Source organism: Culex pipiens, chromosome 3 (genome assembly GCF_016801865.2).
Source record: "Culex pipiens pallens isolate TS chromosome 3, TS_CPP_V2, whole genome shotgun sequence".
Lineage (NCBI taxonomy): Eukaryota > Metazoa > Arthropoda > Insecta > Diptera > Culicidae > Culex > Culex pipiens.
Window position 1 is genome coordinate 39,445,407 of NC_068939.1, and position 25,931 is coordinate 39,471,337.

The 25,931-nt window shown below is 35.5% G+C and overlaps 1 protein-coding gene across 9 annotated transcripts in view; it reads left to right on the top strand.

The window, feature by feature from the left end:
• The window catches only part of LOC120427031 (ras-like GTP-binding protein Rho1), a 46,537-nt gene that overhangs the window by 12,043 nt on the left and 8,563 nt on the right, over positions 1–25,931 (top strand). For all 9 annotated transcript variants that reach the window (XM_039591859.2, XM_039591852.2, XM_039591855.2 and 6 more), the window contains 2 exons: positions 19,711–19,860; positions 25,845–25,925. In XM_039591859.2, the coding sequence (XP_039447793.1) occupies positions 19,711–19,860; positions 25,845–25,925 (231 nt within the window). The remainder of the gene's footprint in view (positions 1–19,710; positions 19,861–25,844; positions 25,926–25,931) is intronic.

The following is a 25,931-nucleotide window of genomic DNA, read 5'->3' on the forward strand; positions in this document are numbered from 1 at the left end:
ATGGTGGTGATGGCCTGTTTGTGTGTTGGCGTAGGGTAGGGAGAACCGTTGTGGACGACCAGACGGTTGATTGAGCAATTTGGACCTTAGGTTCATGGTGGTAAAAAAAAGCCCAAAACTGCTAAAAAATAACCTAAGAACGTCATACTTTTAAATTCACCATGTTCAATATGGTGCATAACATGATTCTTTGCATATCTTGAAATTTCATGAAGTTTGATATGTCACTCGATAAGGTTTCTTGAATATTTCTGTACTGTCCCCCATCAGAACACCGGGAACCGATTCCTTAGGACAGATTAGGTCATGAGATGTTTGTAGGGTCATTTTAGGCTATAAGTTCAAATTCATAAAGTTTGATATGCAACACGATGGTTTTATTTAATAAGAAAACAGTTAAGTTACCGTTACGATTGTGCTCGCAACTCGATCCAAATCGGTTTTCAAAGAGGTAATTTTCGATTAAAGTAGCCGGTTCTCCGATCATTTTTGAAAGGTGACATTTTATACTTTTATTCGAGGAACAATTGTCAAAATCTCGACTTGAAGATCTTTTTACAGTGTTGCCAGATAGTCAATTACACGCAAATTTTTTTTGAAGAAGTTCAGTAAAGTTTTACTAATATTTCATCAGTTGAAATTTTATATTCAGCAATTTAGATTTTACTAATTCCTCAGTAAATTGACATTTGAAGGAGCTATTACACTACCGCAAACAAGCAAACAAACTCGCACTTTTTTGTGTTTGACAATATGCAGGCTGACGTTTTTGCAGACAAATCCAGGCAAACAAACAAAGCAGGCAAACTGTCAAAAAGTGCGAGCTTGCTTGTTTGTTTGCCGTAGTGTAATAGCTCCTTGAGCAATTTTCATTGTTTACGCTAATCGACATCTCATTGTATTTTTTATTCAGCTGATAATTTGTCCATCCAAATAAGCCACGTTGCATCATTAGTTTCTCCATGCAAGTCTCAATACAAATTTGTGTGAAAAGTGCTTTGCAAACATTCGTAATCTGTATTTTGAGAAAGAATTTTCTGGTCGATTTGGTGTCTTCGGCAAAGTTGTAAGTTATGATTGAGACAACTCTAGAAAAAAAAGGTACTCGGAGAAAAATTTGCCCTTTTTTAAAATTTACTTATTGTAAAAAAAAACGATTTTGACAAACTTAACCCCTTTTGATTTTTTTAATTGTTAGATTTATTAGTGGTTAAAATGACGTTTTGTTTTTCGCTAGGTTATGATTATTGTTTCTGTTGTATATAAAGAATTTTGGAAAGTATTTAAAATTCTTCCGGAAAGAACCCAATAATCATTTTTGGATGCAAAATTAAATTTGGATTAAAAAAAGTGTTGTGTTTTTTAGTTTTCGAAGAATATTTTCTATTTTTTTAAATAGTATCCTTCCTTGTCCATTTCCGAAAATATAATTGAAAACCAGAGAAAATACCCTATAGCTTTAAAGTTTGCACTTTTGTTCCACTAAAAAAATATAAAAGAGAGGGTAAATCATGTCTACATCGAGTTTTTGTGTTAAAACAGTTAATTGAAAATTGGCTATTTTTTCCGAGTTCCTATTATTTTCGAGAAGTCTCAATCTTAACCTATTACATTGGCGAGTTGGCCGTGGGGGTTGGGGCGCGGACTTAGTAAGCAAGATATAACTATCGCAGATTTGGTATTTTTTTGGGATTACAGATATTTTTTCCGAGCGTCTATCAGATGTAAATTTACACATTATTAGAGGTAAAATCAAACCTTTTTCTGACCTAAAAGATGCACCCCTTTTTAGATGTAATTTTACCACGATTTTTTTACTGTGTAACAGCGACGCATTCAATCCGCTGAAAGCATGCAGGAAAGTGTTGAAGTTAGATGACGTCCCAAGCACTTTTCTTGTCACAATTTATAATTGCAGTACATCCGAGATCACTCGAAAATCAAGCTAAACAATGTAAATGGGCCAATGTCAAACTGTAAACAGAGAGTCTATCCTTCTCGTTCCTAATGTAAACATCAACTGACGTGAGAAGGATAGAATCTCTGTTTACACTTTGACATTGGCCCATTTAAATTGTTTTGCCTGTAATGTATTACAGAAATTAAAGCGGCCAGCCCTACTGCGTTGTTTTTACCGCAGAGAATATTCTGAGAATGGATCACAGAATACATACCGTACAAGAGGCAACATTAAATTATTTAATATTATTTGAAATAAACAAAAAAAAACTATAAAGTACGCACTACCTTACTCCTTTATCTTTTCGCCCTCCTTCAGCCCATCGGTCTTTGTGAGTTGTTGTTGTTGCTCTTTTATATTTTTTTTCTGCCGTATCCATTCACAACGACCACCACCACATCCACCCAAGACCAATCATTAACAGCTTCGACCAGTGTAAGTCAGTCTCGCATATAGCTCAAGAGACATTCTCGACTTGGGGCGACTTGACTCTTGTGCGTCGATGTGTGTAAGTTTGAGGGCACAACGCGATTTATCTGTTTGCGTGTCTTGCACGATGATTGGGGAGCGGGCTACCCTTTTTGCGCAATTTGCCTCCTTGGTGACGGTCCCAAGAGCCGACCGGTGCGATCCGGTTCAAGAAGTAAGCGGGAGCAGTCCCTTTTTTCTTCCTAAGTCACGTTATTCGTTATCGGTTAATTATTCAAAGTTATTGGGATGATTTTCAAGCAGTCAAGTGTGGACTACTTTTGTTTTTTCTTTGGTGTGGTTGTGTAGTTTAAGTGTTTCTTCCAACACCAACACCAATCAAACGCCGTCATCTTTGGAGAATAAAAATAAAATCTTTATGCAGAACAGTGCCAATAATTCGACGACCATGGCAAATGTCTGGCAAATCGTGGTGGTGGGGCAGACAGGCAAGGGAGAGATAAACTGTCTGGAGTAGAATGGAATTTCGAAAGAGTTGAATCTGAATCGGAACACTTTTTTGAGTGGATTGCAAAATTAAATTAATATTTTTCATATTTGAAAAAGTTGCTCAGAATGATGATCGCTAAATTAAGTGGAAAATGGATTTTCCGAAAAATTGTGAATGTTTGCATCATGTCGTTTGAAATTTAGCCTGTGCTATTTCGAGATATTTGAGACAAATTGCATAATTTCTGCCTTAGAATGGCAATGACTTTGTACAAAAAATCAAAAAAATCAAACCATCCACATTAACGACCCCCGGGTCTTTTGTGGTCTCTATTGCAAGTTTCTGCTCGAACCTAGGAGTCCGAAGGCTTGAATGGGGAGAGCACCCAAACCTCTTTTTACTCCAAGGAACCTTCCACCCCAGTGTTTGAACTGACGACCTTTGGATTGCGAGTCCAACCGCCGCCAGCGATTCCACCGGAGTAGGCTTGGTTTGGTGTGTTGTTTGTACTTATGGCATGGAGACGACTCCTACACCTGGAATGACTTAACGGCCTAACAACCAAGGTCGGGACCGACATTTTACTTCCTCATCCGATGGAAGGTTGGAGCAGATGGGAATCGAACCCAGAATAATCCGCTTACAAAGCGGACAGCGTAACCATTCGGCCACGCACTGCCACAACGACTTTGTACACTACAGTCCAAAATATTTGTTTTCAAAACGGAATGTTTGTTTTTTAGAGCTCTAAAAGTGCTCAGAACATCACTTTTCTTTGAAACATAATCCCTGAATTGCTACATTCGACTAACTGAATTTTGCAGGTTCGCTTTAATGCTATTGACAAAAATAGTTGTAGAAGGCGAGATAAAATTTCTTCGACAAAGTTTTTTGGCAATGCCCAAAACCTTTATGAAAGAGAAAATAAAATCCCAATATATTGCTGTAAAGTTAGATAAAAGAATACAATATAATCACGAACCACCCTAATTTTCAACCAATACAAACATAAATTTTCCACTTAGGCCGTTGCAAATATTTTTCAAAAGTTTATGTCGACCCCCCCCTTCAAAGTTGGCCTGAATAATCAGGGGGCAAAAGAAATATTTTTTCGAAAAAGTTAAAAATGTTAATGAAAATTTAAATTTAATCAATTGAAAACCAGTTAAAACGCATTTTCCCGCGTTTATAATCACATTCAGCATGTTTAAACTACTTTGTAAACATTTTAAATTTTCATGAAATACCAATGTACAGTCCCACGAAAAGTTTTTTTTTTGCGAAAAAAAAAATTCCATCAATACCTCGATATTTTCAAAACTAATGAACTAAAAAACCTTCAATGTAATTTGATTTGAAAAGAACCAAGCGTGTTTTTTTTAAATAGAAAATGTTTCTTAAATTTTGGTAAAATTATATCGCCCAATCCTTGTGAAGTTAGAGCGGTTTTAAAAATAAAAATGTTGAAAAAAATGGGTTTTTGATGGTTTTTGACAACTTCTATGTGACAGACTTAATTTATTAGTTTCTTTACGCTTTTTACCGGAAAGCTCGTCCAATTTCCCATAAGATTTTCTTTGATCACTTTTCAAAATAATTCGTTTTTTGATAATTAAACACTGAAAAAAATATTCTGTTTTCAGTTATGAGCAATGTAATTAGCTTATATGGGAACCTTTTCCAGCTTTTTTCTATCATCGGTCTATCAGTACTTTGATCATGAATTACAGCTTAAATAAAGTGTTTTTGACTGTTCCAAAGTAATAAATAGCTCAAATAAAAGTGAGCAAGCAACTCTCCATTGTTGATACATTTGAAAATGTTGATTTAATAGTGGAAAACGGCAAAAGTGATGAGAATTGGTCGAACGGCTTAAAGTGATTAAAATGGGTATATTTCCCCTATCTGTAAGCCAATACTTCCAATTGAACTGTGGTCAAAAACAGTCTTAAGGGATCGGACGTGCTTTCCGGTGAAAATGTTTACGATACTGGAAAATTAAGTCTGTCATATAGAAGTTGTCAAAAACCATCAAAAACAAATTTTTTCAACATTTTTATTTTAAAAACCGCTGTAACTTCACAAGGATTGGCCTTAGGGCAGTGATCAATATGGAGACTTTTATGTTAAATTGTCTGGGGAATCAAATCGCGCGTTCGATTTTTGAAAATTTCGACGTTTAGACCACTTGAGCAACTCTCTACGAAATCGGCCGATTTCGACCATTTTTATTTTTTGTATTTTTTTATTTGACTCAAACTTTGCGAGGGCCTTCCCTATGACCAAAGAAGCTATTTGGTGTCATTGGTTAACCCATACAAGTCTCCATACAATTTTGGCAGCTGTCCATGCAAAATTGGTACGTAAATATTCGAATACCTGTAACTTTTGAATGAATTTTCTTATCAATTGGTGTCTTCGGCAAAGTTGTAGGTATTGTTGAGGACTATTAAGAAAAAATAGGTACACAGAAAAAAAAATGCCGATTTTTTTATTAACATTTTTTCACAAAAACTCAATTTCCCAAAATACGTATTTTTTTTATTTTCGAGATTTTTTTATATGTTTTAGGGGACAAAAACCCGCAACTTTTGAGCCATAGAGAAACATGGTCAAAAAATCTGCCGCCGAGTTATGATTTTTTGAAAAAATAGTGATTTTTGGAAAAAATCAAAGTTTTATGCAAAAACAAGTTTGACATTATTTTTAAATGCAAAATTGAATTTGCAATCGAAAAGTACTACTAAGCAACTAGCAACTAATGGTCCGATTTTCAATGTTAAAACATGAAACATTCGTGAAATTTTCCGATCTTTTCGAAAAAAAAACTATATTGAAAATTTTTAAATCAAGACTAACATTTTCAAAGGGCCAAACATTGAATATTACGCCCATTTAAAATGTTAGTCTTGATTTAATTTTTTTTTACTATTTTCGAAAAGATCGGAAAATTTTGAGAATGTTTTATGTTCAAACATTGAAAACCAGACCATTAATTGCAGAGATATCGACATTAGAAAATGGTGGGCTGTTTGGGTGAGACTTAGAACTTCAATTTTCGTGTTTCTTTTTGTTTAAGCCGCTGTATCTCAGCAACCAGATGTCCAATCTTCAATGTCTCTGAGACAGTTTTATAGCCAATTTTCTGAACTTTTCAAAAATATATATATATATATTTTTAGAAATGGTCACTATTTTTAAAAATCGAAAAACTGCAAATATTTCGCTAAAATCAAACATTCGGTGGCTATATCTTGAAAACAGAGCCTTTTATCACAAAATCTGTAATGTACTTTTCTATTGGAAATTCAATTTTACATTAAAAAATTACATCAAATTTGTCTTTGAATGAAATTTGATTTTTTTTTTCCAAAAATCAGTATTTTTTCAAAAATTTATAACTTGACGGCAGATTTTTTGACCAAGTTTCTCAATGGCTCAAAAGTTGCGGGTTTTTGTCCCCTAAAATTTATCAAAAAATCTCAAAAATCAAAAAATACATATTTTGGGAAATCGAGTTTTTGTGAAAAAAAGTAAATTAAAAAATCGGCAAATTTTTTTCCGTTTACCTATTTTTTTCTCAATAGTCCTCAACAATACCTATAACTTTGCCGAAGACACCAAATTGATCAGAAAATTCATTCAAAAGTTACAGATTTTCGAATATTTACGTACCATTTTTGTATGGACAGCTGCCAAAATTGTATGGAGACTTGTATGGGTGAACCAATGACACAAAATTGATTCTTTGTTTATAGGGAAGGCACCCACAAAGTTTGAGCCAAATCAAAAAATACAATTAAAATCCATTTCCGGTTTTGGTAGAGAATTGCTCGCTCTTAAAATAAAACAGTATCAGTAAAAGATTTTTGTATTTTTCTAGGTGCGTTGCTTCATCCTGCATTTTTCATGAGTCTTTTTGTAACATCTTAGGCTATTTTCACAAAAATTTTGAACGAAAAAAAATGTTTAAACTTAAAAATCAAAAAAAAAATGCATAAAAGTGGCGTGTTTTTTTCTTTCAGTGTATTCGTTTCGGAAAGCCCGTCAAATTTCCCACAAGTTTGTCTTTGACCACTTTTTGATACGATGCAGTGGCTTCGAGATACAGCGATATTTAAATTCCGAATCACAAAAATATTGAAAACACTTACGCCCTTCTCAAATGTCATTATCGAGTAAAACTGGCTCCATATACACACGAATGGCTTACATAAGTGTAGGATAACATGTCTACAAAGTTTCATTGATCTCGGAAAGGGTCGGGTACAACCGATTCCCTACTTGACATTGAATTGCTCCTATACGTTCTTCAAATGCTCTCACCTGAAACCCTGAATCATGTAAATGAGTTTCAGGTATACCCTGGAGAATTTCCCTTATCCACTTAAAAAGTGGAGCATCAACACATTGCGTCTACCAGTTTCTTTTCCCTCGGTGGAGCAATGGAAGCCATTTTTTAAGTTCTTATCTGCTAAGATCCTTACCCCTCACAGTCCTGGTCGTGAGACTGTTGAGAATATGTAGATCCAGCAAGAACCGGAAAAGAGAGTTGGTGTCACGTATATCTCTCGCCAAGGCTTGGGAATGCGCAGAGCTTTAGAAAGGTACAATAGAGCCACTACTGCGAGTGTCGTGTCTCTGTGTGTTATCAGCAGTGGTTTCATGCCACATGTATATTTGCTGACGACTCTTCTGCTGCAGTGCGCCCGCTGATAAGACTCGCACCGTGGAGTTACATTCATCAAGTGGGTCGGGTTCGGTTGGAGCATTTTACCAGGAAATATCATGACTAAAGCAATGGTTCATCACACCCTCTGAGTACTTTTTATCAGATGATGATCTTGTAATGTTTGTTCAACTCTGTTGCAATTGTTCAGGAATTTTCCTGTGGTGACTACGTCCACGCTTGTTGGGCACATTCCAGAATCAATCCCTCCCGCAAAAGATGTCCAAATATGGCGTTGTCCAACCCTTGAGTCCCGCAAATGTTTATTTTGGCCAGCAGTTCGATGGAAGGGCCGCGCGCGTGATTGAAATTCTCGTCACACGACGCCTTCGAGACGACGCCAACGACGTCCGGCCCATGATGAGAAGCAATTTGCCAACCAGCGCGAAAAGCTGTTTTTCCGTCGCGTATTATTATTTATATGTCGGGCGCTGGTGGTGGCGGATTCGTTGGTTCCGAAGGCAATCCGCCAATAAACCACTTCATTTCGGCAGGGGCCGAGAGTCTGGTGGGAAAGCAGCAACTCCGTCGATTTGGTGCCAGAAGAGTTATCGAAAATTTCGCGAGATGAATTTTTAATTTATGGAGATGGTTTTCCGGGAATGGGCTCGAGCTATGCAGGCAATGTTTTGGTCGTAAAGTTCGCCGGAAAGGGCGGCGACCACGCGGGAGAATGTTTGTAGTTGAGGACGCACGCGGGGGTCGCATGATATTTATTGGAGTTTCGTGGTTATGCGGTTGGAATATCTGAGAAATACTTTTGCAGTTTAAAAAAAAATTCGACCAATTTGGTAAAAATCATTTCCAATTCAAGATATTTTTGGAACCAACGAAGAGTCAGTTATCTCAAATTACTATCAACAATAAAGCAATCACCGTCGCTAATCACTTTTACCACCCGCCACGCGTGGGCCCAAACATTTTGTCATACATTTTTCAAACATCGTAAAACTTAACAAGCCCCAAAAACACTCGAACCCCCCCTTCCAATTACCACCCTCCCCTTAATCCACCAATCGAAACAAAAAAAAAGACCGCAGATGATAAAAAAAAATCCGCGCAATCGCACACACCAAATTGATATCCGCCTTTGTTTTGAAACGGGGAGAGACGAAGAAGAAGCTATGCGATGGATGAGTTGTATAAGTTGTCCGGCTGTTGTACACATCTGGCCGTTAAAGTGTAGTCGCGTTCACCTACCTACAAACACTGCACACACACTGATTATTACGACGAGATGATGTCAGATGCCTTGGTCCACGGCGACGACGACGTTCCGGTGGTCATCAATGGCTCGACAATGGACACCGAACAAAGTTGGAAAAGGAACAGCAACTACAGAGTTTGGGTCGCGTTTGAAGCAACATTTGAAAAGGGTGTAGTTTGAAAGGTGTTGTTTACACCTTTCTTTTTTTGATTTATGGAAGACTTATCCAATGCATATCTGGAAATCCTTTCTAGTTTTCATCATCAATTTCAAATTTGTAGACCACGTGATTTATGCACGATCCCTTACACCTCGTATTAAAATATATCTGTAGCTTGAGAACAGATTTTTGAATCGATTTGGTATCTTGAAAAGTTCTAGGTTATGCTGCTAATGATTTGTTAAACAAAATTGTTGCACACATTTTTACCCTTTTTTGGATTAGGACTACACTGATTTTGTTTAAATCGAAATATCGGTCGTTAAAAATTTTAATCTTAATTTTTCGATGTAAAAATTTGCAATCTGTTTTCAAGTTATAGCCATTTTTAGGTAATTTTTGCCCACTGCCCAATGTTTGCCCACTTGCCCACCACTGGAAAGCTGAGAAAACCTTAGTTGCTGAGATATTGTCATGCAAAGAGTTAAACATAGAAAAAATTATGTTGTCTAAGTCTCACTCAAACAATTCCCATTATTTTCTTCTTCTCAGCAACTAATGATCCGATTTTCAATATTCAAATTTGAAATTTGTTAATTTTTTCGATCTTTTCGAAAACAATATTTTCAAAAATTTTAAATCAGGGCTAACATTTCGAAAGGGCGCAATAATGAATGTTTGGCCCTTTTGAAATGTTAATCTAGATTTAAAAAAATGAAAATATTGTTTTCGAAAAGATCAGCAAATATCACAAATGTTTCATATTTTGACATTGAAAATATCATTGAAGATATCGACATTAGAAAAGAGGTGGGTTGTTTGGGTGAGACTTAGAAAACATCAATTTTCCTGTTTTGAAATCTTTGCATGGCAATATCTCAGCAAAATAGCAAAGCAAAATATAGAGAATTTTGGGCTAAAAGGGCACTAATTTAAAAAGAAATGAATAACTGCGAGATTTTTTGTTTCCAAAAAAGCTACCTAAAAATGGCTATAACTTGAAAACGGTGCACTCATTTAAGTACTTTTTGATTGAAAATTTGATTTACATCGTAAAATGAAGATGAAAATTTTTTGCGACCAATAATTTATAAAGATTTAAAAATTCATAACTCGTCAAAGATTTTTTGAGCTTTATGCAAATTTCTGAAAACTTGGCAATTTTTAGTGACAAAAAGTGAAATTAAAAAACACCTAACATATTTTTACCGTGTATCATGTAGTCCTTATCCATACCTACAACTTTGCCGAAGACACGAAATCGATCAAAAAATTCCTTCAAAAGATTCAGATTTTTAAATTTTCATGTATCATTTTTGTATGGACAGCTGCCAAATTTGTTTGGAAAACTATATGGACAAAATGGCTTCTTTGGGCATACCGAAGGCACCAAAAAAGCTTCAGTCGAATTAAGAAATACAAAAAAAAATCGTAGAGAATTGCTCAATTATTATGAATATGAATATTAACATTTAAACAAAGCTATAGTTTCAACATTCGCAGGAAAAAAGTGTTTAAAATGCATTGTATTGTAATTTTGCAATCATTAGTTTTCAAAATACACAGAAAAAAAAATGTGAATTTACTCGACACGTAAAAAATGAATTACATGTAAACTCAGTTGATGTAAACGTGAGATTCGACGTAAACGGTTAAATAACGCGTAAAATCATGTTTTTACGTATAATTTGTTGAAAATTTACATCAAATTGCATTTAAATTTAAATGTTTAATGACGTGCAAAAGTGTTACATCATAAATGATGTAACATTCGGAAATATTTTTTTGTGTGTATGTAAGATCTGGCGAAAATTAAAATTTCATCGAAAAAAATCTTTTTGCTATACTGTACTTCGAAAATTCACAAAAATTCTTGAGATTTTAATTAGTCCAAACATGCTTTAAAAATATTTAAAACGCAGGGGAATTCATTTTAATTTAATTACAGATGATTGCACTAAAACTTTCACTGAAAATTTAAACTTTTTTGAAAAAATGTGTTTGCCCCCTGATGACAAAACTAAAAAAATGTACCAGTTTTATTGTTTATCGCTCTAGAACAGGTTGATAAACATTCATTTGACAATGTTTCCAAATTTTCGAAAAAACAGAATTTTTGAAAACCGTGGAAAAAAAATTGTAGCTCAATCAAATTTGTAATTGCAATCAACAATAATTTTGACCATACAATTTGGCGAAGCAAAAAAAATGTTTTGGCCTTTTTAAAATTTTATTGTTGATTAAAAAATTCAAAACATTGATAATTAGACGAATATTTGTTGTGTTAGGCTGTTTTTTTTTGCAAATTTTTATTTCATGTTGTTTTTGTCCTATTTCAACCCAAATTTTGTGTTACGTAATACCTAAAAGAATCTTCAAAATGACAAAAAAATTGCGTAAAATTTGCTTGTTCTTGGGAGAACTTATTTGCATCTGAAAATGAATTAAATGCTGGGTCATAGTTTGGAAGTTGCCTTTTTTATTCTCTAAAACAAATTTAAATAAAAATAAAAAGTTATTTTTGTTTTGTTTACATTGTATGTTAAAATGTGAAACAGAAAACAGGAAATTTTTATGAAATCATCAGAGTTTCCATTCTCAAGATACAGCAATTCCCCACGAAAACAGCTCGATTTGAAAAAAAAGTTCTCCGATCGGGCTCAAAATTCTTCTGGGGGTTTCTTGGCCGAAATAATTAGACCCGTATTTTTTGTTTGGCCTTTAGGGTGACCTACGCGATGTTAGGGTGGTACCAAAAGTTGCGTATTTCAATTACGAAAATGTTGGTACCCTAACATGTGTAGGTCATCGCTAAAATTTTTAAGTTATCGCCGTTTTAGTGAAAAAAGTCGATTTTTTCCAGTTTTCGTCATTTTCCCATTTTTGCGCGTGGCGCGTCGAAAACCCCAGTTTTTATTTTAAAAAAATCGTTTCTCATAGTATCAAAAACATAACTTCACCATTTTTTGATAAATTGTGTGAAATTTTCCGAGGAATCCGATAAAAATATTTTTAGAAATAGGCTCTTTGGTCCCGAGACCTTCAAAACAGCATTTTAAGTTTTCATACGACCTTTCCAAATGTTATGCTAGATTTTTGAAACTTCTTGCTATTTTTCTCAAATAGCCAAACTAATCACCTTTCTTTTGCGTCTAGGATAGATAAAATCGGATAAAATAACGCGGAGATATGATTTTTTGAAAAAAAAAAAAAATGGTTTTAGCGAAAATCGACGAAAATTGCCATTTTTCGGACCACCCTAACACGGCGTAGGTCACCCTAATGGTTAAACAAAAAAATACGGGTCTAATTATTACGGCCAAGGAACCCCCAGAAAATGTTTGAGTCCGATCGGAGAACTTTTTTTTCGAATCATGCTGTTTTCGTGGGGAATTGCTGGATAGATACATTTTCGTATGAACAGCTGTCAAATTTGTTCAGATTTCAGGAAGAGTTGCTCAGGTGGGGAATTTATTTGGCTCGTCCAATCGAGCTCAAACTTGGGATTTTGGCGCAGTATAGTTTTGAAGACGAAAAGTCACATTTGAACCACCCTAAACGCCACTTATCGGAGATTTATCTAACTTTTCACGCAGCTGGTGAATATTGATGAAAAAAAAAATTATCGCTGCCTGCGTGGATAGACACATAAAAAACTAAAAAAAATCAGATCTGGCAATCCAAGAATTTTTCAAGAATTATCGCCACTTTAGTGGGATTTTACAAACCTTTCATAACTGGTCGGATGTAGTAAATTATAGTTGAAGTGATTTACGGAATTATATATTGAAGCTTAGGACTTACAAAAAAAAATTTTTGCTGTAGAACGTTTTTAACAATATTTGAAAAACCTGGACGATTTATTGTGCACTTTGGAGATCTGGCAACCCTGTCATGAGATTGTCGCAACTGTCGAATGTCAAGACTGTACAACATATTTTAAATGTATTTTGGATTATGGATAACAAAACATACAAAACATTTCAAACTTTCATATTTTTTGCTACGCCCTTTGAAAATGTTACTACTAAAGTGTACGCTGGTACGTTACACCTGATGTGCACAGCTCAGTGTATTGGTGGTTCCGAGATCCGTCCACTTTTGATTACTCATCTCGTGAGGATTGTTTTTTTGTTGCTGCTGTTGGTTGGTTTGTTGTTGTTGTTGTTGCCGCTGGGAGTTACACACACTCACACCCCGAGATTGTATTGATTTCATTAAGCCGTGGCATCATCGCTGCTCATCAAGCTTTTAGGAAGTTCCACCGGTCAGTGCACAAAGTGCTTCTTAATGGGGTTTCATCAGGTGATGACTTTCCACAAACTTGTATACGTACGTTGTACGTGTGGATCGAATGTGCAGCAGTCATGTAACGATTTGACTTCTGGAAGATTCTTCCAGAAGGCATCCAGCTTTGTTCTCGCTGCGATCTAGATTTGTTGCTTCTTTCAGACTGAAACACTCACCCGCGAAAAAAGTGAAAACAAGTAAATAATTGAATCATCGTTTTCCTCTTTTCGTGTACGATTCCGTTTTACGATCTGGCCGCCCCTCTGCTAGAGATTCCTATCTTCCCATCCCACTTGACCTTGACCCAGATTCTGATGTTTTTTTGGCGGCGCCGCTCGGTCAGTAATCCTTTGCTTTCACCTTGCAGCTCTGCGATGATGACGTGACGTAGAAGCTTCAAGTTCTTCGATAAAAAATATCGGATGTTTGAGGCGCTGCTTTTTCATTCATTACCCGCTGCAGGGAGCGGGGGTTCTTGGGAGTTCCGGAACCAATCCGATTAAAACACGCTGAACTGAATCGAACTATACAGTCAGGATATAGTGCCAATTCCGTGCTTTGAGCGTGGATTTGGTGTTGGGAACGCGCGCGCGCGCATTATCGGATATTGCCCGGGGTGAGATTAGAATGTGTGACGCGGAGGGACGTGCTCCGATTTATTCCACGGTGCCCGGCAGGCAGGTCTCAGCCATGGGACCGTGTTATCTCTGCACCGTTTCAGGATAGTTAGTTGGTTGTTCTGGTCGGGTGTTTTTACTGGGGGAACTTTTCAGTATATGGCATAGTCGAACAACAGCTACAGCTCAACAGTAATAAGTTACTCATACATCAGTTGCCACGATCCCTCTTCGATATGCGTGAAACATTGTCTAACCAGTTACTTTGGTCCCGCGAATCCATTTTTCCGATCCCTAGAATCGAGAAGCTCCATCGAAACCGATATTCGGAAGATCCGGCTGTCACATTTTGACAGGTTCTTGTATAGGACACTTAATATAAGTTTTGGAGTAAATACCGGAAGTTTTTCTATGTGCCTCGGAATTTTTTAGTCAAACTACTTTTCTCGTCATTTTCGTTTCGTCTACTTTTCATCGCCAAAATAACAGTACTGCATAGTACTTTTCAGCATCCATTTAAGTGCTGATAAGTTTAACTTTTCACCACTTGTATGTGTTTACCTTATGAACAGCATGCATGCATTGGCCACCAACGGTGCCCGCCATGTCAGTTTGTAGATCTCGATTTTAAGGGACAGGAATGCTCAAAAATTTTAAATTTGCAAGAATTGAAAAAACAAAATCGAACATTTGTGAGTCTGCAAAATTCAAAGAATACTGTTCCGTTCTCAAACAGATTGAACACCTTGTTTTTCCTGTTCCCTTTTCCCCTCTCGGATGTTTTCCCTTGAAGGCCACACATATGTTGTTTATGATGAAGCATAGCTGTATTCACCCTCTCTCTCCCCGTAGCTGTTGCCGGCGCCGGCGGCCGCCGCCCTTTTCCGAGAAGGGTTTTTCCCCCTCAGCTCACCTCGCCCCCCTTGTGTGTGTGTTTTATGCTGAAAACGTTCAACACGCAAGCATAAACAAACGTGACAGAAAAAGAGCTAATTTCTCGCCCACGCCATCGACTTGTTGGTCCCAGAGGGAGCCGCACCCCACCCCAAGTTGGGGTAGGTTTGTGAACGTGTGCCAACCTTTGCTGCTAGGCCATCTTACGGTAGGGCAGAGCAGGAATGCTTCGGCCAGAATAAACATTCATCAGCCGATCGTGTCTGGTCTTTGGGCTAATTTCAAGGGTGAATTTCCCCCTCTTGGGGCAGCGCAGAGTAGTACGACCGGGGTGTCCCTTATTTGAGCAAATCGGTCGCATTTTTCTCTTCCAAAATTAAAACATTTTAACCCACCAACAAGTTCAACTAACAGCCATTGAACCGCTACACTGCGGGGTTACAACTTTTAGCCAAAATGAATTAAAAACATCGCGGAATAAAAATAAAAATGAAAGCAAATTGAATCGGGCGAGGGCGCTTCAAACATATTTGCGGGGTGATCGGTGTTTGTTGTTGTTTTCCTTTTAGAAGAGGAGTGAGTTTGTGGGTGATTCAATTAGGAAGGAATTTTAAAAATGTTTGTTCCATTCCCGATTTGGAAACTCGATGCGCTCGTGTGAATAAGGGAGAGTGACGATCGCATGCGGTTGACGTGCTAGTATGAAATTGATGGTATACAGCACTGATTTGATATTTAAGTTGATTTTACAAACAAAAAAAGATAGTTCTGCAGAAATTAAAGCAAAGCTAGCCTTTCTAAAATGAAAAAATAAATAAATAAAAATAACTAAAATGTTTTTATTGAAAAGAGAAAATCATGGTGGCCACCAAATTCCGACCTTAAAAATTTTCAACACGTTAGATAGAATTTTCACTCTTGAAAGTTTCATTAAAAACTATTTCAAAACATGTTGAAATTCTAATATTTCAGACACTTTAAAGTTGAAAATACACATTAATTTTCCAAAAATAACAAACGTCGCAGGATTGTCATTATTTATATATATTAAAAAAAAACAGAATGTTCATAGGAAATTGTCTTTCTAAGTTTGAAAAAAGAGCAATTCTATACTCAGCCGGTTTCGACCAGTTTACCCAACGACCAAAAAAGCTATTTTGTGTCATTGGATCACCCGTACAAGTCTCCATACAATTTTGGCAGCTGTCCATACAAAAATGGTACGTAAATTTTCGAAAATCTGTAACTTTTGAATGAATTTTCTGATCAATTTGGTGTCTTCGGCAAAGTTGTAGGTATTGTTGAGGAATATTCACAAAAAAGGTACAAGGAAAAAAATATTTGCCAATTTTTCAATCAATTTTTTTCTACAAAAACTCAATTCCCTTTTTTTGATTTTCTAGATTTTTTTTATATGTTTTAGGGGACAAAAGAAACGCAACTTTTGAGCCATAGAGATTAACGTTCAAAAATTCTGGCGCCGAGTTATGATTTGTTTTTTTTTTTTTTGTTTGATGCCACTATCCACTGCGACCAGGAATTAGATCTATTGCGGACTTGCAATTCTATTTATAGAATCACAAAGGCTTCTTCTGTTATTAGGCAGATGGGACACGCACACACGCTATTGTTGAGCGAGTGTGTCAAGCGATCCACTGCCGTAACTTCGCCGCCGAAGAGGTTTGAATGTTTTTTTTTTTCAATCCTCTTTGGCTCTGCCTTTTCCACTCTGTACTGTCCAAATGTATCGCTAGAACCGAAGTGCACATTTCACGTTTACTTATACCCAGCTAGCCCTTAAGTTCTGGTTTCTGGAAAACTCGTCCCTTCAAAGCACTTTTTTGCGATCGGGCCGTGGAGCTCTGTAGGGCAATTATACAGAGAACAGTTGGTCCTTATACATGTGAAGAGTACAGGGGAAAGGATGTGCCGAGCCATGTGGGTTTGAAACCACGATCTTCCGCTCGTAAAGCGAAACCTGTAACCATTAGACCACAGGAGCTCGGCTGATTTGTTTAATTTAAATATTATGTATAAAATTTCGATTTTTTCCAAAAATCACTTTTTTTTCAAAAAATTATAACTCGGCGGCAAAATTCTGGTCCAAACTTCTGAATGGCTTTAAAGATGCGGATTTTTGTCCCCTAAAACATATCAAAAAATCTCAAAAATAAAAAAAATACGTATTTTGGAAAATTGAGTTTTTGTAAAAAAAGTTAATTTAAAAATCGGAATTTTTTTCGTGTAACAATTTTTCTGGATATTTACAACTTTGCCGAAGACACCAAATTAAATAGGAAAATTCATTCAAAGGTTAAAGATTTTCGAATATTTGTGTAACATTTTCGTATGGACAGCTGCTAAAATTGTATGGAGATTTGTATGGGTGAACCAATGTCACAAAATAAGTTATAGGGACATGGTCATAGGGAAGGTCCGAGAAAGGAAAATTTGATTTTATGTAGCTGCCAAAATTGAATGAAAATTTGTATGGACGAACTTATGATGCAAAATAGCTGTTTTGAGTCAAAGAGAACTTACACAATTTCAGCCAATTGAAGAAAATTTTGATTTTTAACCTTCCTTCAACCACAAAAAAAATATAAAAAAATCCGCCTTAAGTCAGGGGTATTAAAAAACACCCAAAAAGGAAATACTAAAAAATTTGTTTTATTGGACCTTTTCAAAAAAAAAATCTTCAGAATAGAGAGGATGCGTTACGTGATTTTCGAATGATCCACCTTTGTTTACATCTACAAAGTAGGAGGCTGTTCAAGCACAAGCATGACTTTTTTCTTGCTGGTAAATGAGCTGTTTTATAATTATTTTATTATGTGTTTTATTTTGTCTAGTTTTTGACATTTTTGCTAGAAAATTGTCGCGTTTCGATCGGTTAGAAGAGATTTATCTTTTTTTCGGGTGACGAAGAACTGCGGCGAGAGTGTCATTCTGCGATGTCGCAGATAAATTCCCTGGCTGATTTTGGAATCCTGCAGCTCTTCCTGGTCCAGCGAAAAAACATCGCTAATTCTAGCGAAGCTGATCCAACAAGCAGAGAAGATTTTCACTAAACCAGGTTTTCAAACGGAAACAAACAATAAAGACAGCTTCTGCCACAACAACCGCATCGACTCTATAAACAACTTTCATTCATAATTATAAAAAATGACGATCTCGCCTTCAAGTTTCTCAAGATTTCTTGAATGCAACTCCAAGTCTCCTAGCCGAAAGTCACACATTTTTCATTCTTGCAAAAAAAAAAACGTTTTTTTAATTATCGATAACAATACTCTCTTCTTTTGGCGAACAGTAAATTGGTTCCACTTTGACAGTTCAACATTGGGGCCGTTTTGCGAACCACTATTCAGCACGCAGGTTAAAAGTTCTCCGTTCAGGCTCAAAATCAAAAAAAAAAAAATGAAACGATAAAAAAATGAATAACCGCAACTATTTTCCAAAAAGTTAACTTAAATGGCTATTACTTGAAAACGGTGCACTTTATCAAAAATTCACTAAAGTACTTTTTGATTGAAAATTCCATTTAACATCGAAAAATGAAGTTAAAATTTTTTTTGCGACCAATGTTGAAAAAAATCATTGTTGGCAAAGTTGGAATTTGAAACCTCTTAAACATAACAGAAAATAAAAAAAATAGTGTTTTTTTTGCAAATCAAACTTTAGTGATAAAAAGTGATATTGAAAATCACCAACATTTTTTTATTGTGTATCATTTTTTTCAGTGTAGTGTTTATCCATACAACTTTGCCGAACGATCAACTTTGCCAAAACGATCAAAAAAATTCCATCAAAAGATACAGATTTTTGAATTTTCATATATAATTTTTGTATGGGCAGCTGCCAAATTTCTATGGAAAATTATATGGACAAACTAACAATACAAAATACATACCGAAGGCACCAAAAAAGTTTTAGTTCAGATTTGCTTCATAAGGTAACAAACAACCCTGGAATCGTTATCAAATGGGGGAACCATCGCGCCCTTGGGATACCTATCTCTACGACAAACCCACCACCACCGCAACTCAATTGTAGAAAGAAAACTACTCCATTGACGATATTCAACTCCAAACGAAGTCGTTCCAGAAGTCTTCTCCCTTTGCGAATAACCGAACAAAACCACCAAGTCGGGGAGAGATAAGCCACTTCTGTTGGTGGTGGTTGAGGTGTCAGTCCAGCACTGCTGTTGAAGAATTTATAACAACAGCTTGTCGAGCGCGTTCCCTTGGACACACGCCGACCAAGTCCATGAATTCACAGAGGAAACGGCACGTCGCAGCGAAGCGCGAATCATAAACATGACTCAACGACGACGTCGCTCCGGGTTGACGTGGGATTTGATAACGGGCTTTTTTTTTGCAAAACTCCGCGGTGATTGTTTTAGAATGCGACCAATTTCCAAGTCGTGTTGAGATGTTTGTTTGATTTTTCCATGGCTAGTTGATTTTTATTATCACATTTTTGTTCGATAGTTTAATTGTAACCCCCCTCCGTTATCTTTCTCGCTAAAGTATGTTTGAGTACACTACCCACAAATACAACCGAAGGGAAAGCCAAGCCGTGCGTGATTCATCGCCACTAAGCAAGTACGGCAAACACACTCAGACATGGGCAAAACGGCGCTGTTCGCCGATAATTAGTTATCTTTGGATCTGCTGGTGGAAGCAACCGTCGTAGCATCAGCAGCGCCCGAGGGTGTATGATCTAAGCCTTGTGCCTGGGCGATGTTTGTATTTGTAGCCCGTGAGTGCGGGCCAATATTTGCCCTCAATAGCTGAGCGGAGATGACACACGCGAGTCGCGGGATTTATGCAAATATGCACCTAACTCATAGAGCGTATACTTTCTAGACAATTCTTTCGTACCGCGTACACTAACGTCATGATTTTTTTGTTTTCTTGTTTCTGAAATTCCAGGTGGAGCTAGCGTTATGGGATACGGCCGGACAGGAGGACTACGACCGGCTCAGGCCGCTGAGCTACCCGGACACCGACGTCATACTGATGTGTTTCTCCGTAGACTCGCCAGACTCGCTGGAAAACATCCCGGAGAAGTGGACCCCTGAGGTAAGGGCCGTTAAATTGGCATAAATATTTTTTTTTAAAAAAGTTCTCTTTGTTGTACAGTCATCCTACATATTCGGAACACCCACAAATTCGGAACACTATTGTGGTAATTTGTCAAAAGGATGCAAAATGCCACTTTTCTGTCGTCCCTCCTATTTTTAGGACCTTTATTTGGACATTCTCTTGCTATTTCACTAGTAAAAATAGTACTTTTTGAACAAAAAAACTCATTTCAAGACTATTTTATCCAGGTCAGCAAAACACTGCCTCCAAAATGCCTGTTCCATGATTGTGGGATGTTATTGTGCCTCCCACAATTGTGGAACACCTGAATTTAACTGACATTTTCACAAAAAAGTTATCAAACCATGTATAAAACATCACTAAGCTTGAGTTTAATTGGTTTCAGTATGTGAAGTCATTATTTGATAATAAATATGCACTCCTGGAGAGATCCAAAGTTTGTTTACATTCGTTAGAAAAAAGTGTTCCGAATTTGTGGATTTCAAGGGTCAAAGTAATTCTTCAAAAACTTCATATAAAAGTTAAAATTTGCAGATGTTCGATACAGTATTCGAAAGATCGCAAGAAAAGCTTTCAAATGAAGGTAAAAGCGAGCCATTAAGTTCAATTTGCTATGATTTTTTGAACATTAGCCGATCTAGAAACCGTTCCGAATATGTGGGATGACTGTACATCCGTAAGAAAAAAGTGTTCCGAATTTGTGGTTTTCATGGGTCAATGTTTTTCTTAAAAAAATGATATAAAACGTAAAAAACTACAGCCGGTCTATACATCAATCGAAAGATCTCAAGAAAAGCTTCCACATGAAGGAAAAAGCAAAACATTATGTTCGACTACCGATTTTCTATGATTTTTCAACCATCGGCCGATCTGTAAACCGTTCCGAATATGTGGGATGACTGTATTTGAAAGCTCTAGACTTCCTCTTTATAAAGATGAAAAAATCTCACAGGGTTTTTTCGATGTTTACTAATATTTTAAAATTGCTTGAAAATTGTGATATGTCATAAATCGCATAATTAAGCGATAAAATAGTCAATCAGGGTGACCACTCAAATCCTATTTTCAAATTCCCGACTTTTTCCTGACTTTTCCAGAACCTCACAAAATAAGTATTTCTTATCTGAAGAATGTCTTCTTATCTTATCTGAAGAATGATTTTATTTCAACAACTCTTTATAAAAAGTCAATATAAACCGTTGGACAAAATTTGTAAAAAATCAAACAGTTTAATTAAAAAAAAAACATAAACTCCAATAATAAATTCTTAAAACCTAACCTGAGTAAAAACATAAATCATCAGACTTTAAAAAATAACCGACAGCGTAGCAATGCCTAAATTTGAAATTAAATATGTCTTTATTGAACTTTCTTATAATAATTACATTTCTTTTACATGCTAAGTGGTATGGCTTAATGCTCTTCATCTTTGTTGTATTTTTCGTTTTATTATTAACTGTTCACATTCATTTAATAACTTCACATTTTTGCTTTGGTGGTGGTTAATTTATTTCAGGCAGCTTTAACAATATTTGTCATTCGCTGCCTTTCTTAGCTTAATTCATTTTTGCTTTGAATTGAATACATTTGGGTTAAAAAGAAAAATCACTTTAACAACTAAAATAAAAATTCTTTGAATTATTGAAAATCATTAGAACGAGTAAACTACTACGAACTGATTTTAAGATTAACAATGCCTATAATTTGTATTTTTAAAATAATCAAACATAAAGTTTTTTTGAAACTTCGTTTGATGACAAAATGTTAAAGATAACAAAATTTTAAATTTTGTTCTGATCTTTACAAATCATTTCATATCTTTTCCTTTGATTAAAGTAATATTGTCTATAAAAATATTCTTCAAAGAATTTAAAAATATCTATGAATTCGTTTGAAAGATGTTTAACGAAGTATCCTTCGAAATTTAAAAATTTTTATACTTAATTTTATGAATCAATTTCGATTTATCGAAGTACCAGTACAGTAGTTGTTCGGTAACTGGACTGAGAACGTAGCCCAGTCACCGAATGTTGCTCGTTAACAGGGCTGAACAAAAAATAACGAGGGGACCACCGATGCATAATATTTTCCAGATGAAATATAAAAATAAAAGTTACTCAAATTTATTTACAATGCTTACTTTTCATATTTCTTTAATTGTAACTTGAAATTAAACAAAAGTTTGAAAAAAGTTTTTTTTTATTTATTGAATATGATTTTTGCATCCATTAACCCCTCGGTCATTTTGGTTTGTTTTGGTTTTTTGACGTTTGTCTGCTTTTTAACTGGGCTACGGCCCAGTTATCGAGCGCCCAGTTAAAAAGCAGCCCAGTTAAACAACTCCCAGTTACCGAACAACTACTGTATTTAAATCTGGAGTTTTTTTAAAGGTCCAATAAACCAAATTTTTGCAATTCCGTCGTGAAACTACTTACTTTTCCTGTCATTCTTGAACGACGAAATAGCCTACTTTTCTGTACCAAAAATAACAGAATCGAATAGCAACACTTTTCAAAATAAATGCTGAAAAGTTCTACTTTTCAGCACTGAAATGGGTGCTGAAAAGTTGAACTTTTCAGCACTTGTTTTGAAAAGTAACACTTTTCAACATTTTTTTGATTTAAACGATTTATTGACAAAATACATGAAAATTCGACTTAAAATTTCACTCAATGGGTGTTTTCCGAAATTGCAAAAAAAGTTGTATGGAACTCGTTGCAAAACTTGATTTTTCAGCACTCGTCGTATTTATCCAACTCGGTGAACCTCGTTGGATAAATGTACGACTCGTGCTGAAAAAATCCTCTTTTTGCAACTTGTTGCATAAACTACTATTTTGCAATTCCGTCGTGAAACTATTTACTTTTCCTGTCATTCTTGAACGACGAAATAGCCTACTTTTCTGTACCAAAAATAACAGAATCGAATAGCAACACTTTTCAAAATAAATGCTGAAAAGTTCTACTTTTCAGCACTGAAATGGGTGCTGAAAAGTTGAACTTTTCAGCACTTGTTTCGAAAAGTAGTACTTTTTCACATTTTTTTGATTTAAACGATTTATTGACAAAATACCAGAAAATTTGACATAAAATTTCACTCAGTGTGTGTTTTTTGGAATTGCAAAAAATGTTGTATGGAACTCGTTGCAAAACTTGATTTTTTCAGCACTCTTCGTATTTATCCTACTCGGTGAACCTCGTTGGATAAATGTACGACTCGTGCTGAAAAAATCTTCTTTTTGCAACTTGTTGCATAAACTACTATTTTGCAACTTGTTGCATAAACTGGTATTACAACACTTCATAATAAATCTAGTGACCATATCTGAAAGTTAAAAAAAAATAAATTGTTTACAAGCCTAGTTTACAATCTCAAGATTTTGAAATATTACTAACTTACAAGCCTAGTTTACAATCTCAAGATTTTGAAATATTATGCGTAAAACAGTTTTCCACTTTTTCATTCAGAATAAAAAACGTTTGTATTATTTGCGATATTCAACTTTTCCGAAAACTGAAAACTAAGCTCTATCTATAGTCTTTCAGACAAAAGTTTAAAGGAATCAAACATTTGGAAACAATATTTGAAATGACTGAAGGAACATTTAAACAAATTGGATTCATGTTTTTAAATATTCAACCAATTTGGCAAAATGAAACAGAATCAGAATCATAACTATACGCAAGCCTTGTTGCCATTTGAAGTTATATGTTATGTTATTATTTGTTCGATAAATTATGCAAATGTAAATAACAATCTTTTTAGTCATGAAAAATGGAGTCAAACACATGCCACAATTATCATCTGAAATTTATTAGGATTTTTCAAGTGTTATGTCTTGAAACGCGATTGCATTCTCATATAGTTTGAAAAAATGAAAGGAACCCTAAATTTAAAGTTTGTCGAAATGAAAGAAATTAATTTTAAAGGTGTACAAAACATTTTAAAATTATTCAAGAGTTTGAACACCTTTTATGCTTGGGATTCCCGACTTTTTAACAAAAACTAACTGAATCCACCTATGTGGTTGATGCCTTCCTCACTTTTTACCAAAAATGGGTATATGAGTGGTTTCATCATTTTTTTAGATCCAGAAAAAAAGAACACAATGTATAACTTATGTGGTCATAACACGAGACAGGGTTGCCAGATCTTCAATGTTTTTGACTCATTGGAAAGGCCTTTCAATTACCTAACCAACGATGGATTGGATGATGGATCCAGACATAGTTTACATACATTTAAGTGAGATCCGGCATCAAAAAAGTACATAAATATCACTTAAGTGGTCATAACTCGAGACAGGGTTGCCAGATCTTCAATGTTCAAAAAAGTACATAAATATCACTTAATTGTCATAACTCGAGACAGGGTTGCCAGATCTTCAATGTTTTTGACTCATTGGAAAGGCCTTTCAATCACCTAGGAGCGGCCGTGGCTGACTGGTTACGGTGTTCAATTTCTTCCGGGCCTTTTTACTTTTAATCATAATTTCAGATTTCCTTTATTCAGTGTTAAACTTAGATTAACGTAACTGCTTAAGTCATCCAAGTTCTTACCACTCACACCTACACTAATTTTCTTTCACCTTCCCCCTCCCGATCCCCTATATCTTCCGGTGGTGTTCATTTTGTATGCAATACTAGTTCGGCCACTACCCTTTTTTTCCACAAGAAACCGGACTTGGACTGACTTGAGGCCGCGTCCCCCACCTTGCTCCGTAAAACGAAAACGAAAAACGGAGTCAAATACATGCCACAATTATTATCTGAAATTTATTACGATTTTTCAAGTGTTATGTCTTGCAACGCCATTGCATTCTCATATAGATTGAAATAAGGAAAGGAACCCTAAATTTAAAGTTCGACAAAATGAAAGAAATTAATTTCAAAGGTGTAAAAAATATTTTAAAATTATTCAAGAGTTTGAACACATTTTTATGCTTGGGATTCCCAACTTATTAACAAAAAAACACGAATTTACGACTTTTTCACGATTTTTCGTAGATTTTGACGAATTCCTTTTATGCGATTTTCCCGATTACCCGACTTGAGTGGTCACCCTGCAAATATCAATTTTCAAATCTCAATTTTCAATTTCAATTTAAAATTTAATTCACAAAATATTTTTTTTTTATATTTCATCGTCACCATTTTGGCCGGCATATTGGATTAACATTTTTAAATCACGTAGTTTAGGGTTCACACTCACCAAAAATGGTCTAAATTTGGAAGGTGTAAAATCGGAAGGTTCAATATTACCTCTTTTATGATTCAATATTACCTCATTTTAGACTGTAAAAGTTGCAATACAATGGAAAAATGTAAAAATACACATTTTTGGAGGTAATTTACACTCGATAGCAAAAAATAAGACATTTTTTGTGATTATTCGAAATGATTTTATCGTATTAGTTGGCCTCCAGATAATCGGGTCTGGACTGCATTTTAAAATGTAACACATATACTGTTAAACATATCATGGTAATATTACATTTGGGAAGGGGTACATATTTTATATAAGAAAAAATGTGTAATTCTACCACTTTTCTGGTGTAATGTCACTTTTTCAATCTAAATTGAGGTAAAATTACATCATAAAAGTGGTAATTTTCAACCTTCCAAAATTACACCTTCAAAATTTATGTAATATTTTACTGTGTAGTATAAAATTGTGCAAATTTGACAACATTGCAAACAGTCGTTACCACCCGCCTAGGTTGGCTTCTTAGACCGCATTTACCTTGCCAATAATCGTCAAACTCGAAGCGAAACCTAATTGAGGGATACCGCAGAGATTTTCCCTTATCCTGTTGAAAAAGCGGACCATCAACAATTCCCGTCTGGTATGCGATGGAGATGGGAAATTCCTAGTCAACTCACTCAAATTAACTCATCGCATTCGCAATTTCAAATGAAGCTTCAATGTGTAATCACAACCAAATTTTCTTCCCGTTCCAGGTTAAACATTTTTGTCCAAACGTACCCATAATCCTAGTTGGTAACAAAAAAGATCTCAGAAACGACCCTCACACAATTAAGGTAAGC